The sequence below is a fragment of the Capsicum annuum genome, chromosome 4, assembly GCF_002878395.1.
Source record: "Capsicum annuum cultivar UCD-10X-F1 chromosome 4, UCD10Xv1.1, whole genome shotgun sequence".
Taxonomy (NCBI): domain Eukaryota; kingdom Viridiplantae; phylum Streptophyta; class Magnoliopsida; order Solanales; family Solanaceae; genus Capsicum; species Capsicum annuum.
In genome coordinates, this window is record NC_061114.1 from 34,549,835 (window position 1) to 34,568,378 (window position 18,544).

General features: G+C 39.7%; 1 protein-coding gene across 8 annotated transcripts; it reads right to left on the bottom strand.

The window, feature by feature from the left end:
* Positions 1 to 53: 53 nt before the first annotated feature.
* Positions 54 to 17,344, bottom strand: LOC107868052. 8 transcript variants are annotated; one of them, XM_047410807.1, is made up of 10 exons: positions 17,122 to 17,344; positions 8,522 to 8,710; positions 7,425 to 7,859; positions 7,146 to 7,230; positions 6,421 to 6,496; positions 5,529 to 5,609; positions 4,581 to 4,714; positions 1,503 to 1,752; positions 1,268 to 1,331; positions 54 to 953 (listed from the first exon to the last, which is right to left on the bottom strand). In XM_047410807.1, the coding sequence occupies exons 3-10, from the start codon at positions 7,837 to 7,839 to the stop codon at positions 433 to 435; spliced, it is 1,626 nt and encodes a 541-aa protein (XP_047266763.1). In that variant the 5' UTR covers positions 7,840 to 7,859; positions 8,522 to 8,710; positions 17,122 to 17,344; the 3' UTR covers positions 54 to 432. The 8 variants fall into 8 exon arrangements, with proteins under 8 accessions (XP_047266763.1, XP_047266767.1, XP_047266765.1 ...); XM_047410811.1 differs by having other exon boundaries at positions 7,146 to 7,227; positions 8,522 to 8,701; positions 17,122 to 17,341; XM_047410809.1 differs by having other exon boundaries at positions 7,146 to 7,227; positions 17,122 to 17,341.
* Positions 17,345 to 18,544: the final 1,200 nt, after the last annotated feature.

Sequence of the window (18,544 nt, forward strand, 5' to 3'; positions counted from 1 at the left end):
CGTGGAAGCTAGTGTCCCACCATCACTGTAGTTATATGTCTACTATAATGCCATGGAGTAATTATCATCTATTTCTGCAGCAGAAAAATTGTAAGCCTCAAAGAAGTCAGTTACAGCTACATAGCAGTTGACCAAAGCACGTTGCAATGCCAAAAAGGCGTACAACAGGATCAACAGGAGACAGCAGGATTTATCTGAAAGAAAATCAAGCTGTTGCTATTTTACAAAACAACAGATCAGGAGTTCCAGTTTAGTAACTCCTAAAAGAACCAACAACTCACATATCCACTTAATCTCGTTCCAGATCTAGCTTATGTACAACACTCCAATAACTTGCTGAGGACTAGAAAGATGAACTTCATGGAATGATGGCACAAAGAGAATACTGAATCAGAGTATAAATCCTTCAGTCAATCAGATTGTCCAGAGAGTCTATCGAGTGGAACCATAGTAACGGTGGTGAAAGGAGACATCATTGACAAGTGGGCTTCTCCTATCTCTTTCTGACAAGGATCTTCCAAAACTAGGGCTTCTTGGCATTGAAGCACTATCCCTTGGGCTATGAGATGAATAACGTGAGTCATAAGTCCCATATCTGTAAGAGTGCCCTGACAATGAGGGGCTAGTTCCAGGATCACAACCAGGAGGTCCGTCATCTTCAATATCCCTAGACCTACGATGTTCATGATAATGCCCTCTGTTGACAGTGTCTTGTGCATGGTTATACTGGTTGTGTGAATGACTTCTCAAATAACGCGAACTCGAAGGCACAGCCTCCCAACGTCTTTCATCAGCATGTTCAGGTATTGGGGCATTTACACCTGGAAAATCAACACTCATCTTCCTAGGCGGGTTTGGAATGCTTTTATCAAGAATTTCCCCTTCCTCTGTTTCTTCTGTATTTTTCTCATCAGCAAATATTGTGATTCCAGAAGGTAGATCCTCGTCTTCTTCTGAAAAGGTTAAGTAAATTGTAGAACAATGAGTACATTCAACAATAGCTTTTGAGAAAATTGAAAACAACTCTGGATGCAAAACCAAAGAGAGTCGGTATGTCCAAAAACTGGAGGAAAAAGATGAATACAAGTAAGGGAAGAGAGTTGGGTGCTGATTAGTATGGGATCTAGCCTACTAATTTAATTAAAAGGCTCCTGTTTAAGCAGGTCAGATACTACACCTTGATAAAAAAACCAAAAGTACAATTGGAATACCACCAAAATATAAACAGGCATGAACTTTTAATTAATGAGGGAATATGATAATTTACCCAAATATCCTGGTGGATATCCCATTTCCCTCATTCTATTAATCCAGGGAGGCGGATCGAACTCCTGAAAAATGAAAAAGAGAAGTAATGATGATAAAAATTAAGATACCATGCTATCAGTGTCTAGTCACTTTCATAACTAGAATGAATTGCACTGGATCAAAAACTTCAGACAGTTAAGAACACAAAAAACCATTGATCACATGAGAAAGCAAATTAAGAACATATATCTCACCCCAAGGCCCAAAAGTTTTCGTGTTTCGGAGTCCAGGGCACCTGGCCTTAAACCATCATACTTTCCCCTCGGAGAATCTTGATAATATCGAGTTGGATTGCGAGAACTGGCACTTTGAGTCCTTCTGGACTTATGATTTTTACGGGCATTATTAACAGCTGCATTGTCACGAGGCTTAGGGCATTCTTTCAATGTGTGGCCATACGAACCACAATTGAAACATCGGGAACTATCAACCATTTCAATTCCTCTGCAATACAAAAGACATCATAAGATTTTATGCCTGAAATCAAACAAACAAAATCCTAGTCACCAAGTAAACATCAAATATTCCTCAACGGTACCCTACATGCTTCCTTCATTCATACAGTCTTGTCCTTGCCAATTAAGAATATAATAAGAGAACACAGATCATTAAAGGACACAACTACAACAACAACAACAACAACAACAAACCCAGTGTATTCCCACCTAGTGGGGTCTGGGGGGTAAGATGTACGCAGTCCATACCTCTACCTCTGATGAAGTAGAAAGGCTGTTTCCGATAGACCCCCGACTCAAGGCACGAGATACCACACAAACACATAGTAAAGCACAGAAGCAGATTACATAACATAAATACGGCACCCATAAGTAATATAAAACAGAGGAAAGCAGAGGAAAGCACACAGATTCGTAATAAAACATGGAACACGGAACACGGAATCATAACAGGAATAAAACCCCCACCAAGTAATTCCCTACACTAGCGACCCAAACTGGCCCTAATCCTCTGCCGAAATTCGCGCCCTCCAGACCTTCCTATCTAGGGTCATGTCCTCGGTGAGCTGTAACTGTTCCATGTCCCGCCTAATCACCTCACCCCAGTACTTCTTCGGCCTACCCCTACCCCGCCTAAAACCATCCAACGCTAGCCTCTCACACCTACGGACCGGGGCATCCATGCCCCTCCTCTTCACGTATCCGAACCATCTCAATCGTGCTTCCCGCATCTTGCACTCCACTGAAGTCACACCAACCTTCTCCCGGATAGTCTCATTCCGAACTCTATCCCCTCTAGTCAGTCCACACATCCAGCGCAACATCCGCATTTCTGCCACCTTCATTTTTGGATGTGGGAGTTCTTAACTGGCCAACACTCCGCTCCATACAACAAGGCCGGACGGACTACCACCCTGTAGAATTTGCCTTTAAGCTTGGGCGGCACCTTCTTATCACACAGCACCCCCGACGCGAGTTTCCACTTCATCCATCCAGCCCCAATACGGTGCGAGACATCCTCGTCAATCTCACCGTCACTCTGGATCACGGACCCAAGATACTTGAACTTATCCCTCTTACATACCTCCTGTGCTTCCAGCTTCACTACTACCTCATTCTCCCGCCTCACGTCATTAAACTTGCATTCCACATACTCTGTCTTGCTTCTGCTCACCCTGAACCCTTTAGACTCAAGAGTTTGCCTCCACACCTCTAATTTGTCATTCACACCCCCTCGAGTCTCATCTATCAGAACTACATCGTCTGCAAAAAGCATACACCACGGCACCTCCCCTTGAATGCGCCGCGTCAACACATCCATCACCAACGCAAACAAAAAGGGACTAAGAGTAGATCCCTGATGCAATCCTGTCAGGACAGTGAAATGCTCTGAGTCCCCTCCCGCCGTCCTCACCTGGGTTTTCGCTCCATCATACATATCCTTAATTACTCTGGTATATGCCAGCGGTACTCCACTCACCTCCAAGCATCTCCAAAGCACCTCCCTGGGGACTTTGTCGTATGCCTTCTCCAGGTCGATAAACACCATGTGAAGATCCTTCTTCCTCTCCCTATACTGCTCCACCAACCTCCGCACCAAGTGGATTGCCTCCGTCGTCGAGCGACCGGGCATAAATCCGAACTGGTTTTCCGAAATAGACACTATCCGTCTCAGCCTCACCTCGACTACTCTCTCCCAGATCTTCATAGAGTGACTCAATAACTTAATCCCCCTATAGTTATTGCAACTCTGAATGTCCCCCTTATTCTTATAGAGAGGGACCATGGTACTCCACCTCCACGCCTCGGGCATCTTTGCCGTCCTGAAGATTTCATTAAACAATCCAGTCAACCACCTTACACCAGCCTCTCCAACGAACTTCCAAAACTCCACCGGTATCTCATCCGGCCCCGTCGCCCTACCCCTCGCATCCTGCGGACAGCCTGTCTAACCTCTTCTACCTTAAAACGTCTGCAATAGCTAAAATCCCGACACTCCTCTGAGTGCTCCAGCTCCCCTAACACAATAGCTCTATCCCCTTCGTCATTCAAAATTGTGAACCGGGATATTTATAGGCATAATCTCAATATTGACGAGGAAAATTACTGCTATGAACACAATCTAAATGAAAAGCTTCAATGCAACCCCTGGTCAAAAGATCGATTTGAAGTGGAAAGACTAACATTACATAATAGCATAGAATTATCTCAACATGAAAAGAATAACATGATACTAAACTAGGAAATATTCTAATGTTGACACGGGCTACTACAGATACTGACTTTTTACGAATCTTATGCATGATCCTGCAACACATACAACTCACTTGACATTGAAGAGTAATCAAACGGCACCCCAATAAATGTCATCATGTAGGCGTTTAACAAGATGATACGACGAGGAAGATACATCTGACTCGCAAGAGGTACACTTCAAGACCATTACAACAGGAAGGAAAAGAGGTGGAAGGAAAAAGAAAAAGAAAAAGAGGAAGAGGCAATTAAGAGATAGAAAGAAAAGAAAAAGAGGAAGGGCAAGTATATGGTTGTACAGGTAGAGACCAATCTCTAAGAAGAACTACATCAACATTTGGTTGTCACATCAACCTAGAAAAATATTTGAATTTTATCACTTACAGTCAACAAATTGTGTGTATGAAGGTAAAAAGCTTTAATATCCACATTTTCAAATAACACGGGCACCCTGGCTGCAGTGTCACTCAACCATACAGTACTCCCAACTAACAACAGATTGATTATAGGACACATGCTCTTGGAATGAACTTACTCCCTAAGAAGACTGGAACTGTAACTTACCTTTCCACATTGCTTGAACTATCTGTTGCAGTCAAAGCAAATGAATATCCACGATCATAAAGAGGAATAGAGTTGCCATCCAATGGAATAAACTCGATCTCGCCGTTCCTTGCTTGTTTGTCCACCCAATATGTCTAACAGAAAATAGTACTTCTTAGCCTATTAGAAGAAAATTAATGCTACATAGTCAAGATAGTCAAATTACAATACTACTCTTCTCAATTTGAGCAGTATGGTAATATACCACACTGAACTCAATAACAGAAATTCTCACCTGCCACCATCAGAGGCTTGGAGTTTGCAGCACACACATGTAGGATAAGAATTCAATAGTATTGCATAATCAACAAAAAGGTTTTGCGGAAAAAAAAAATGTTTCACTTATAGACTCTCAAGAGCATTAAATTTAGGATTGAGCGTTTGAACATGCCCACATTTTTATGAAGATAATTCTCACTAATAGATGGTGATAAGCCCGTATATGATCTGTACACCTAAAAACATATAGAATCCTAAGACAAACACAGTGTTGATAAATTACCCGCAATATGATCCTCATCAAGCCAATTCTAGTTATTTTGCAATACAATTACTTGAAGGGTTTCTAATATTTTGTTTCCTTTTTTTGGGTGGGGTGGTGGGGGGTGGGGGTGGAGTTATAAGCTAGTTCTACCTTAATTATTCACTCACTGACACTGAAGATGCAATTTGCAAAATCAAATCAGTCTGATTTGTCTATTCTAGGAATCTATGGTGGCTGACGAAATGTCAACTTTATGTGTTAAAACATACACAGTAGGTTCAATGTGTGAAACAAAAACTAGTGTGCAAATTAGTGGAGGCAAATGTTTTTAGTTTATTTTTAACTAAGAATATCCTCAAATACAATGGTAACGATAGCTCAACAGATAATTTAAATTTGTACATGCGGCAGACATAGAAATATACCACTGCAGAAGGTTTCCCCAAACCAACGTGAAGAGCAGGGAAGTACGTCTCTTCACCAGATTCTAACACTTCTCTTGAATCCTGAAATCAAAGAAACAACGCTCAGCACTCTCAAGATGAAACCTACAGAAACACAGAAGATTACTTGAGAAAACCTCAATAATCATAATACAAAAGGTTAAGACTCACTGTCAGATGTTCCAGTAACATAATATCTAAACAGTATTAGGAACAGTAAAGATGTAAAATAATGTCTAAATGATGCCAGAGTATCAAACACCAATGTTTGACCATTTTTAACTAATGCGCTAAACATGCCAACTAACTTCCACCTTCATGCAAAATCTGGACAGTGGATCACATTCTCTTAATTTTGGCTATCCCCGGGTAGTTACCTATTAGCTTTTATTCAATGGAAAAGAATTAAAGATATTCAACCAGATATCCACTTAATCCAACTAGGTTAACATATTGTTATCTCTTACACTAGAAAACAGATACCAGATACATAAAGCTCTTACCGCTATTGAACAGCCCTTACTCTCAGCTTTTTGAGTTCAAAAAACTTCTAAAATGATTTCTACTAACAGCAAAAAAATTGGAACATGAGTTGCAACCAGGTCAAATTTAACTAATACAAATTCTTAATGCATGTGCAATGCCTTATTTTCTTCGACCAATTTTTCATTTGAAGGATCATGCCCTTTCAGCCCTAAAATTAGCAATCAAAGATGAAAGGCTTGCACGAGCACCCAAGGGTATGGCCTAATAGTCAATGAAGTGGTGCAAACATGTACTAGGGGAAAGTAGCACATGAATAGTCGAGGTACGCTCTAGTGGGCCCGGGCCACCACTGTTATCAAAAATAATAAGAAGATGATGAAAGGCTTACATGTGCTGAAGAGCAATGTTTGGCATGCCACTCTGACCATTGTTGTAGCAGCCCCTCAAGCATCTTTCTGCTCTCTCTGGAAACATAAGTGAACCCATCAAGATCAAGAAATACAAAGATGCCATTTTTACTAGCAATGTATGTTTAATGATAGAAATGGATCACGACTTCTACATTTGGTTCAACAAAGGGAAAAGAAGAGTGCTGAAGAGGGTGATTGATTTATTACCCTATCGGGGTCGTTTGGTACACTCCATGGGATAAGTAAGGATATCCCATGAGGTGGGATATCCCATGGGATTATTTTATCCCTCCCTCCCCATGGGATAGTAACCCCACCATTTTAGTACAAATAGTGGAATAAAATAGTCCCAGGATTAAGTAATACTTCATACAAACATGGGATAAAGTTAATCCCAAACTTTATCCCATGATTATTTTGCTTATCCCTTCTACCAAACGACCCCATATGTGATGTATTTAACCTCCCGTCATTACAGGAAAAGAATTATATGAGTTGTACTTCCTCTTATTCCATTTTAAAAAGGTGGAAAAAGCTGACATCTACGAGCACAAAATCCCTTCCAATCCTAGTTGAGTTTGAACCAAACAAGAGAAATGATCCGTAGCCCTCCTCATGTACACTTCCCCTTGTCACTCCAAATAAACATAATCCTAATGTGGCTACGGAAGAATGTAATAGAACACGAGAACTTTAGTCAAACCTTGTTAAAGAATTATAAACGACATGCACTGACGGTTGCTCAACGTCAAGAGTAGCACGAGGTCTCTTAACTCCAGATAAGCCTGCTAAAGAAGGTAATAATTTAGAAAAAAATTTCTTAACCAATAGGGACTAAGTGGGAAAAAACTAATAAAAAGATGCAAACTCTACATTAAAATAAAACGGAACTATAGGCATAAAGATTCCATTGCTTACAAGACATAAAATACAATATGTATTGGGCAAAAATAGACCAGAAAATATCAAACAAACAACATACATTTGACACCAACAATCTCCTGAGTGACATGACCTTGATCCTCTTTCTGATTGCTACTATTGTTTCCGTCTTGCAAACTTAGAAGTCCATTCTCAGCATGTAATACAGAGTTGATGGTAGTTACTTCTTCTGTTATCTCAGCTGTTCCAGTCAACTCAACACCACCTTGTGAAGGTGTTCCAGTCAACTTAACACTGCCTTGTGACGGTGTTCCAGTCAACTCAGCACCAACTTGTGAGCCAGGGTCACTCTCCAAATCCATGTCACTGTCACTTCCCTGTAAAGGTTCCTTGCTTTCACTGACAACATAATTAGTGGTTTTGGAAGTTTCTCCATTTGCACCATCATCACTATTTTTAGTTCCTCTTTCAAGATCATTAGATGCACAAAGGTTTTTTGAATCCTCAGTCCCCATGAAAGTGAAATTACTATAGGCTGCAAAACAGTCTACAAATAAACACCATGGTATACTAGCCTTTTGCTCAACAAAATCTCTTAAAAAACTGAGAACAACAATAAAATTGATGTTGCTCACTAAATTTAATAAAAAATCTACATAAATAGTTGTCAAATCGGGATATTATTGTGTATTTAGTGCCCACTTTGCGATCATCTAGCTATTGCATCAGATAGAACTGAATCATAAATGCATCACAAAGAAACATGCTTACAAGTTCTTCCTTTGAAATGTTATATCCTTTCTCAGAAAACAATTACATGTTGGCAAACTAACTAACTGTTTGTCAAACGAAACTGGAAATCTTGTTTTAACTCGATGAAAAATACTATAGCCAAGAAATGGTAGCTCAACAATGAAACAAGCACGAACAGAAAGAAAACTAAAAAGTCCTTTTCAATACATTCATACACATCTTTAAGATCAATATCACAAATATCATCAAGAACTTTTAGAGCTCTTCTTCGTGTCAAGGCTCATGTAGCACCTAAACAATATTTCAATCTAGTAAATCTACGAGTCTTCTGTTGTGAGCAATCATCTGCCGTCTTAAAGCCCTTATCCAAGTTGTAGATTAAAAGAAGTGGAAGAGGCAATAGCTTTGTATGATCAAGGTCCAAAGTAACTTAAGTGACATTACCTCATGTTATTTTCAATAAGTGTGTTTGCACCTTCTAGCATATGTGATTAGATTAAAAAAGGTTCAAGTAGCACGCAATGAGGATAAACAACAAAGTTCACTTGAGATGGCATGGTCACATCTTGCATCGTCGACCTACTGCACCAGCTAATAGACGTGAAACTATGGTAAGTGAAGGACCTACAATTTCTTGAGATCAATGCACAATTAGAGCTTGTTTAGCCAAGCTGCAAAAAGTTGCAATCTTGAGAAGCACTTTTATCAAAAGAAAAAATTTGCTTCTTTTGAGAAACTTTTCTCAAAACAACTTTTCAGAAAAGTACTTCGGACGAAAAACAATTTGTGTTTGGCCAATTCATTTGAACAATGTTTTTTCAGTATTTCAACAACAACAACAACAAACCCAGTGTGTTCCCACAAAGGGGGTCTGGGGAGGGTACGATGTACGCAGTCCATACTGCTACCTCCGAAGAAGTAGAGAGGCTGTTTCCGATAGACCCCCGACTCAAGATAACAAATAGTCGACCAAGAGATGGATTACATAACAAAAAAGGCGTAAGGAATAATAAAAAGTAAATCAGAGCAATACGAAAATACGAGAGATAAAGCTAATCAGAGCAATACGAAAATACGAGAGATAAAGCAACACGAAATAAGAAAATAGCAATAGAGAAATCATGAATGGGACACCCACGTATAAGTTTGTCCATCTTTTTAGAAAGTGCCATTAAGTATCAAATTACGAAAAAGGACAAGTATCAAGACACATTTTATTATTAGGATAATTTGAAGAGAAATTATTTTAAAAATTTATTGTGAAAGCCTTTAAAGTTATGTTAAGGGAATACTAACTCATATTTTTTCTAGTGATGGCTTGTTATTCCAAAGAGCAAGAGGAGAGACAGAAGAAAGAGACGATAGAGAAAAGGGAAAATAATTTGTATTTATAGTTGACGAACTTTTCCAAAGAGGAGAAGTCTCGTCCAAGTGACCACCACTAATTTTTCTTAGGCCCACACAAGAGGAAGCTTCATTTAAGCAAACTGCTAGTATTTGGTTTGATAACTTATACATTTTGTATATGATTTTCTAACGGGCACTTCATAAATCCTTTGTTTGATTTGGCTAAGCAAAAACCTTTCACGAAATAGAAATAAATTGAAACGCGCCACCGTTCACGGTGGCACCACTGTTCACTAGAGATTTGGAAAAATCGGACGATCTCTCTCAGATCTGGCCATCTGCTTTTGAAGAACACATTGGGGCTCTCTCCGGTGATCTTTCTCCGGCGAACTCGTCTTGGACTGACCGACTGAATTCGACGCCGGAGACGACGAGACGCGCCGGAAACAGGTCAGGGTTACTCTCTCTCCCCCGAGTTCTCTCTCTTTATCCCCTTCTCTCTCCCTTGCCCGATTTCCCATCTCGGCACTGCTATCGCCGGCTGCACTAGGGTTTCCACCGGCTCGACTACAGCGAAGGTGTAAGTGGGCAGCACCGGACAATGCTCAGAAGACGTTCTGTACTATTCTTGGCTGATTATCTGGTTGTGGGTGTCGAATTTTTTGTTGATTGGTTACTTTGTAATAGTGTTTTACGTGTGAATCTTTTTATTGTTCTTAGTAGTTTTGGAGTGTGTTACCTTGTCTGATTACTGTTACTTGATTTACTAGCATATCCATTAATTGTGGTAGTATAAGTTCCCGCTATTGACTATTGTTTATCAAAATTTGTGTTATATTATTGGTTTTGTTGCTCTCTATCTATTATAGATTGTTGTTTGTGTCCCTAGCTCCTTTATTGACTTCATTGTAACTAGTGTGCCCTTTTACCTTATCTTGATCCCCCTTTGTCATCTTTCTTCCCTTTTTCCTTTCATCTTTTTCCCCTTTGTTGCATAGTGGCTGTGATTGGCGATGGTAGACAAGGGTCATGTCATAGGTCGGGGTCGGGGTCAGGAAGTGTTGGGTCTGGGTCGGGTCTAGGATCGTGTTTGGAGTTAGGGGCTAGGGGTGGTAAGGTTAGGCAGGATAAGGGAGCTTCTAGGTTGCGAGTTGGGTCTTGGAATATCGGTACTTTACAGGGTAAGTCTATAGAGCTGGTGAAAATTCTGAGAAAGAGGAGAGTTAGTGTAGCGTGTGTCGAGGAAACTAAATGGGTAGGCACTAAAGCGAGAGATGTGGATGGATATAAGTTGTGGTACTCGGGTAACGTGAGACATAGAAATGAGGTAGGTATCTTAGTAGATAAAGATCTTAGGGAACAGGTGGTAGAGGTAAAGAGAAATAGTGATAGACTGATTTCTATTTAGTTGGTCATGGGAGGGTCTACGGTGAGCGTTATTAGTGCCTACGCTCCGCAAGTAGGTTTGGACGAAGACAGAAGAAGGAATTCTGGGAGGTTTTAGATGAGGTGGTGAGGAGCATCCCGAGCACTGAGAAGCTTTTCGTGGGAGGGGATTTCAATGGGCATATTAGGTCTTTGTCGAGAGGGTACGATGATGTGCATGGCGGTTTCAATTTTGGTGAGCGGAATGAAGGAGGAACTTCTCTGTTGGATTTTTCCAGGGCTTTTGGGTTGTGGATAGCAAATTCGAGCTTTTCGAAAAAGGAGGATCACCTTATTACATTTCATAGTACAGTGGCCAAGACTTAGATAGACTTTTTGCTTCTTAGAAAAGGGGAAATAGCGCTATGTAAAGACTGTAAAGTCATACCTAGCGAGAATTACTCGTCTCAACATAGGTTGTTGGTGATGGACTTGGTTATCAATAAGGGCAAAAAGAAGAGAAGTGGGGAGGCACGACCCAAGATTAAGTGGGGTAGCTTGACTTTGGCTAGTGCTTTGGAGATGGAAGAGAAGTTGAAGAGTAGGGGGGTGTGGATAATATGTGGGAGACGACTGTCAGTTGCATTATGGAGACCACTGGAGAGGTGTTGGGTGTCTCGAGAGGTCGATCTGGCAAACATCGAGGAGAATGGTGGTGGAACGAAGAGGTCAAGAGAAAGGTGGAGTCTAAGAAGGTGGCTTATGCTAAGTTGGTTGGGAGCAAGGATGATGAGGACAGGCAGAAGAATAAGGAGGAGTATAAGGTAGCTAGAATAGAGGCTAAGTTAGCGGTTACGACGGCTAAGACAGCAGCTTTTGAGAGTTTGTATGCGGCTTTAGAGGAGAAAAGCGGAGATAAGAAGTTGCATAGAATGGCCAAGGCCAGGGAGCGGAGGGCTCGTGACCTTGACCAAGTGAAGTGCATCAAAGGAGAGGATGGTATAGTGTTGGTTGAGGATGCCCTCATTAGGGAGAGGTGGCAGTCCTATTTTCATAAACTTTTGAACGACAAGGGGGACAAAGGTTCTATGTTGGGAGACTTGGAAATATCTAAGGAAGATCGTGATTATAGTTATTGTAGGCGTATCGAGGTTGAGGAGGTCAAGGGGGCTATCCGCAGGATGCGGCGGGGTAGGGCGACGGGGCCAGACGAGATTCCAGTAGATTTTTGGAAGAGCACTAGCAAGGCAGGAGTGGTTGACAAGGTTGTTTAACATTATTTTTAGAGCTGCTAAGATTGCTAAGATGCCTGAAGCATTGAGGTGGAGCACGATGATTCCAGTGTATAAGAACAAGGGAGACATTCAGAGTTGTAACAACTATAGAGGTATAAATTGTTGAGTCATACTATGAAGGTTTTGAAAAGGGTGGTAGAGTTGAGGGTGAGGAGGATCGTGACAATCTCTGAGAATCAGTTCGGTTTCATGCCTGATCGCTCGACCACTGAGGCCATTCACCTTGTGAGGAGATTATTGGAGCAGTTTCGAGAGAGGAAGGACTTGCACATGGTGTTTATTGATCTAAAGAAGGCTTATGACAGAGTTCCCAGGGTGGAGGTGATTAGAGGCTAGAGGGGTGCCCGTGGCGTACACTAGGTCGATTCAGGATATGTATCATGATGCGAAGACTCGTGTGAGGATGGTAAGGGGAGATTTGGAGCACTTCACAGTTTTGATAGGGTTGCACCAGGGATCGACTCTTAGCCCGTTTCTATTTGCTTTGGTGATGGATGTTTTGACACGACATATTCAAGGGGAGGTGCCTTGGTGTATGTTATTTACAGATGATGTGGTTTTGATCGATGAGACTCAGGGTGGAGTTAATGACAAGTTGAAAATTTGGAGACAAACGCTTGAATCTAAAGGTTTTCGGTTAAGTAGAACCAAGACGGAGTACTTAGAGTGTAAGTTTAGTGATATGTCGCAAGAAAATGGAGTGGTTGTGAAGCTAGACACTCAGGCCATCTAGAAGAGGGAGAGTTTCAAGTATCTGGGGTCTATAATTCAGGGTAATGGTGAGATTGAAGAGGATGTCACGCATAGTATTGGGGCAGGGTGGTTGAAGTGGAGGCTCGCTTCGGGAGTCCTTTGTGATAAAAAGGTACCCCCGAAGCTTAAAGGTAAGTTCTACAGAGTGGTAGTCCGGACGGCTATGTTGTATGGAGCGAGTGTTGGCCAGTTAAAAACTCCCACATCTAAAAGGTAAAGGTGGCAGAGATGTGATTGTTGCGATGGATGTGTGGACATACCAGGAAAGATAGGGTGAGGAATGAGATTATTCGGGAGAAGATGGGAGTTGCCTCGGTGGAGGATAAGTTGCGAGAAGTGAGGCTACGTTGGTTCGGGCATGTGATGAGAAGGGGCCCTGATGCTCCAGTGCGGAGGTGTGAGACTCTGGCTAGGGATGGTTTCAGGCGGGCTAGAGGTGGACCGAAGAAATATTGGAGGGAGATGATTAAGCATGATATGGAGCAATTACAACTTACAGAGGACATGACCCTTGATAGGAAGGTGTGGAGGACGCGGATTAGGGTAGAGGGTTAGGGGGTGGGAGCGCGAAGGTAGTAATAGGAGAGTGCTCCTTTAGGTCTGGAGTTTCTGGTTCGTAGTGTTGTGGCTGTAGTTTGGGGCTAGTAGTGTTGGCTTTTTTGCATCCCGTACTAGTTTATTATACACTTATTTTTGTGTTTGTTATACTGTTAGTTTGTTTTGGGTACCATACTAGTTTATCTGCGCTTACTTTTTATATTTGTTATACTGTTATTGGTCCTAAGCCGGGAGCCTATTGGAAACAGCCTCTCTACTTCTCTTGAGGTATGGTATGATCTGCGTACACTCTACCCTCCCCAGACCCCACTAGGTGGGAATACACTGGGTATGTTGTTGTTGTTGTTGTTGTTGGATTTTTCCAAAGAGGAAGAGGAGAAGAGAAGAAAGATGGACGAAACAGGAAGAGGAAAAGGAAAAGACATGATGGAAATCAAAATTGTATTTATTGATGGATGTGCTAAACTAAGGAAGGATAGTTTAGTAAATATAAATTTATGGCAACGATATTTTGGTAAATAACTAAGGAAGGATAGTTTAGTAAATAATTTCAGAAAGTGCCTTTAAGTGTCAAATTATGGAAAAGGACAAGTATCAAGACACGTTTTATTATTAAGATTATTTAAAGAGGGAAACTATTTTATTATGAAAGCCTTTAAAGTTCAAAACTGTTTTATTATCAAAGCCTTTAAAGTTATGTTAAGGAAAATATTAACTCCTATATATTTTACCAATGGCTTGTTATTCCAAAGAGGAAGAGGGGAGATGGTGAAAGACACGGCAGAAAAAAGGGAAAAGTAATCTGTATTCATAGTTATGACTTTTCCAAAGAGAGAGAGAGAAGAAGAAAAAGGAAAAAGAAAAGACAGGGTGGAAACCAAAATTGTAGTTGTAGATAGATTTGTTAAATTAAGGAAGGATGATTTGGTAAATATAATTTATGGGAAGGCTATTTTTGCCTTGGAAAAGATAATTTTTATATTTTTTTTTTTTTTAAATTGGTGTTTCTATTTCTGTAAGACAGTACATGGGTTGTACTAAAACCATATTTACAAAAGCTCTAAATCTACTATCCTATCCCTATAATGAGTCTAAGACATCAATGATAGAGACAGTGTCATTAGAGTATATCTGATTACACCAAAAACATAAAGTCAGAATGCAGTTCAACTTTACTTGTTGCATACTGTTCTCTACATTCTCAAAAATTCTAAGGTTCCTCTCCTTCCAGATTGCCCACTAGATAGCAGCGTCCATGCTATATATTTTAGTTGAGAAATATTCTCCACAGTTGACTAGTGACCCTACAGTGTATAAAAAGATGGACCACTGTTTCTCGAGTTTCCCCACAAAAAAAACACCTAGAGCACAATGGCATTCCCCTCTTCATCAGGTTATCTTGAATCAAAACAAATTCCTGTGCCAATAACCAAACAAAGCAGGCTACTTTGTGTGGGATTTTAGCTTTCCAAATAAGTTTCCAGGGCCATCACCCTAAGTAACTGCTTTGTCTGGTTAAGTTTCCTGTAAGTTGTATTTAATAATTTCTATATTCAAAAATTTGTAACTTCTTCCCTACATAGAAAATTGCTTCCATTGCAGCTTGATAGCACATCTTTTGTTGGCCAAACACCTTAAATCTAAAAAAAGTGCTTTTTTTAGAGAAAACATTGCTTTTAGTTATCAAGAAGCTTGTCCAAACACGCTATTAGCTAAAAGTTAGAGCACAATGGAAGAGAAAGATATATATAGGTGTTATTCACTGGTTGAGAGTACGCTAGCCTGGTTAGTAAGTTGACTTTAACCTACAACATTTCTAGGAGTATACCTTGTCATAGACTTATATGTCCGTACAAATGTAGAGTTCTTTTTTATGATTATTACTACTACTTATATATATTTATATTATTTTTTACTGCTATTTTTAGAAGGGGAGCAATGCATGCCAAGGTAAGGACCATTATGGTCGGGAAGACTTCCTCGGACTTTGCGCATAGCAGGAGCTTTAGTGTACCTGGCAGCCCCTTTTTTACTGCTATTTTTGGTATGATGATGACATAAATTGATCTTTAAATGAGAAACATGGATAGTGAGGATTCATATGGTTGACTCTAACTTGTTTCAGATTGAGGCAAAATTGTTGTCGTCTCTAAGTTGCTGCACATTTTCCTGATAAAATTGCCATATCTTACAAATAATATGTATCATACCAGAATTCTAGGGCGTACACATGAATTTCGGACGGGATCTGCTTCGTAACTTAGTAAATAGGTCATAATATATGCATCTTTGGAGGCTCATATAAAAGTGCAAGGAAATTAATCACATTCACTTTGGCAATTACGCTACTGAGTATAATACAAGTTCTGTAGAAAAGAGAGAAGTGGGTCCAATGGTAAGGTAACATCAAAAATACTCAGCTGATGAATCTGCACTCATTATTTAGGTAAAGATAAAAAATAAACACTTTTCACATAGTGGCACATGGCAAAAATCAGCTATATCACTAGTAGGAATATGTCATCCTTTTCTATTGAAACAAAGATCAAGAAATGAAACTAAAATGAAGTTTATGTAATTTGAAGCATTAGTATCTTCATTTCATCCGGCTGATTGAAGAAGTCACACCAATCACAGAAGACTAAATTTTCTAGGATATACTCCTTTTGTCAACTTCGATATTTAAGGAGGATGGAGGAGAAAAGTGTTCAAAGCTCGCATATAAACTCCGGTCAATCCTATAGTTTAAATCCAGGTGCAGCATATCACTCCAACCACTATTCCTTTGTAATAATTGGCGTGGTTCTTGTATAAGTATATACTTATAAGAACTTTGAGCAGTACATTTTTTTTTTGACAGGCATATGTCGACCCTCTAAGAAGCTGTCTTCAAAGGGAAACCTCCGCATAGCTAGTTAGCAGGTTGAGATCTCATTCATTAACAGAATTCAGACAAATCACTCCACCAACTAAGAATGGTCATCGTCCCGCCCCCTCCAATCCAATCATTTTCTAACTTTTTCAAAAGGAGGTTAATGTATTACTTCCTTGAAGAACTGCACTAAGTGTTGAAAGTATATGCCCGATGAACCACCACATATAGTGTGGGTCATGTCATAACATATAGCGCGCACGCGTGAACAGCAGGGTCCAATCAATAGCCAATAGAGTGTGATGAGCAATGCCACGAATAGCGTAATACAAGCACACGATGAGCAGCTCCGTAGGCACTCAAATGTGCACATTCTAGTGTACAACTAAGCTAATGCATTCAAAAATGACTTATAATCATTGTAGGTAATTGATTTCGTAAAAGAAAGTATTTTTTTTCTAGTAAAAACGTATTCGCCCCTACATAAACATAATATTTTTCAACAAAATTCTTCTCCAGCTTTTAAAATGGTTTCATACAACAATGACCTAATGAATTGAATATAACTACTTGAGTGCCAGGTGGGTTCCCTGGCAACTTTTGGTTTCCATATAACTTAATTGGAAACAACAATGGCAGCAAATCAAACAAAAATTACCATTTCTTTGCATGTAAGAGGGAATGGTCCAATAAAACCAAAAGCGAACAACTGAATCTCTAAGTAATGGAGAGAGGTTACAAAGATTCAAAAGCACGGAAAACACGAGGGGATTTGGAATTAATGAAAAAGGGATTAGGGTTTTTCAAACACGACAGACAAAGAGAAGCGATGTATAGGGAAGAAGGGAACTTACGACTTGGAGAAAGAAATCGCCAAGGATTTCGACGGAGAAAGATATCGCCGGAGAAAAAGATCGAGTTTAATTGGATTGGGTCGGAATTCTGATACTTGGCGTGCAATTATCACAAATGCTTTATTTTTACTGTTGCAGACGATACTTTGTGCGCATGTTGTGTGTACAGAAGATAGCCTGGGTTACTCATAAGGGAGTCATTATTACATAAAGGGAAACCAATTGAATTTTTCATAGTCATGGCCTAGTTATGTTAAGACCTATTTTCTTTCACCAAATTGTTTATGAAAGGATGAAAATTGGAACAAACAATAGATATTGGGTTCAAGTCCCATTGATTTATGACCTAAAAATGCCTTTATATGGATAAGACATTGAGTTTGAGTCTCAATGCACCATATTAATAATATAATGATGATGGTAAATAAAGTGGTGAGACAATATCGTTGCTTGACAAATGCATTTTTACCACGTTTTACTTCTTCGGTGGTGGATGAATGAATGAATCAGTCAGTTTGGTAAAGAAATAACTTCGACCAACAGCAAAATTAACATATAAAGATTTTAGCAAAAAAGTGTTTCAAAAATACAGTTCATACAAAAATGATGTTTCTTTTATATGAATTCTATATAATGTATGATAATTAACCTTCTCAGAGGTTCAACCTGTTGGAAGTGTCGCATTGGCAAAATATTAAAATTAACAATACATACAGTCTGTTTTGATTTTGTTAAAGGTTAGATGGTACTTGTAATGGGATGAAGTGACACGAACTAATCAAGAAATTTCTTCATTTGAGAGCTGATAGTGAAGCATCTGGAAAGAGCTTAAAGATGGTGAAAATGGCATCAACCCAAGAGATTAGTTACATGAAAATCCAAAATTAAAGGGTACAATATTGATATATTGCTAGATCTACGAGGAAAATAGGTTTTCACATTTTGAACTCCGCGATAAAGATTATCTTTGGACTTTTTTTTTTTTATTTCCAAGGTATCTTGGTCTGTCTTTTTTTTTGGTTTCCAAGGTATCCCAGCTTGATAGGCCAAGGACTAATCCTCTGCAGATCTGAGCTCCATTTAATGATTTGCTACTGGCCAATTATTTCTACATGCACAAGAAGGAAATCGAACTCTGTCACTTGAGTTAACCACTAGGCCAACCAAGCTTGGTTGATTACCTTTGGACTTGGTTGACTATCAGCTAAGCTATGTATGTTAACTATAGAAGTTAAAAAATCTCTCCAGCTTCTCTGCCAGTTGAGATTGAGCTTTTCTAGCAAATCATCGACTTTAACGATCATTTTGAGTGAACTTTGATTTTCAAAAGGGCCGATTGAGCTTTAGCTTTCTTTTTGCACTTTTTTTTTTAACTTTACTTTATATTTATTTTATTGGATTTCATTTTAGCTTTGTGGGTTTT

Excerpts from the sequence above, each read along its gene's own strand:
- LOC107868052 (XM_016714613.2), bottom strand. The coding sequence starts at position 7,839 with ATGGGGACTGAGGATTCAAAAAACCTTTGTGCATCTAATGATCTTGAA. Across the intron at positions 1,332-1,502 it reads GAAAACTTTTGGGCCTTGGG|GAGTTCGATCCGCCTCCCTG; the intron begins GTGAGATATATG and ends TTCATTTTTCAG. Across the intron at positions 954-1,267 it reads ATATCCACCAGGATATTTGG|AAGAAGACGAGGATCTACCT; the intron begins GTAAATTATCAT and ends TAACCTTTTCAG.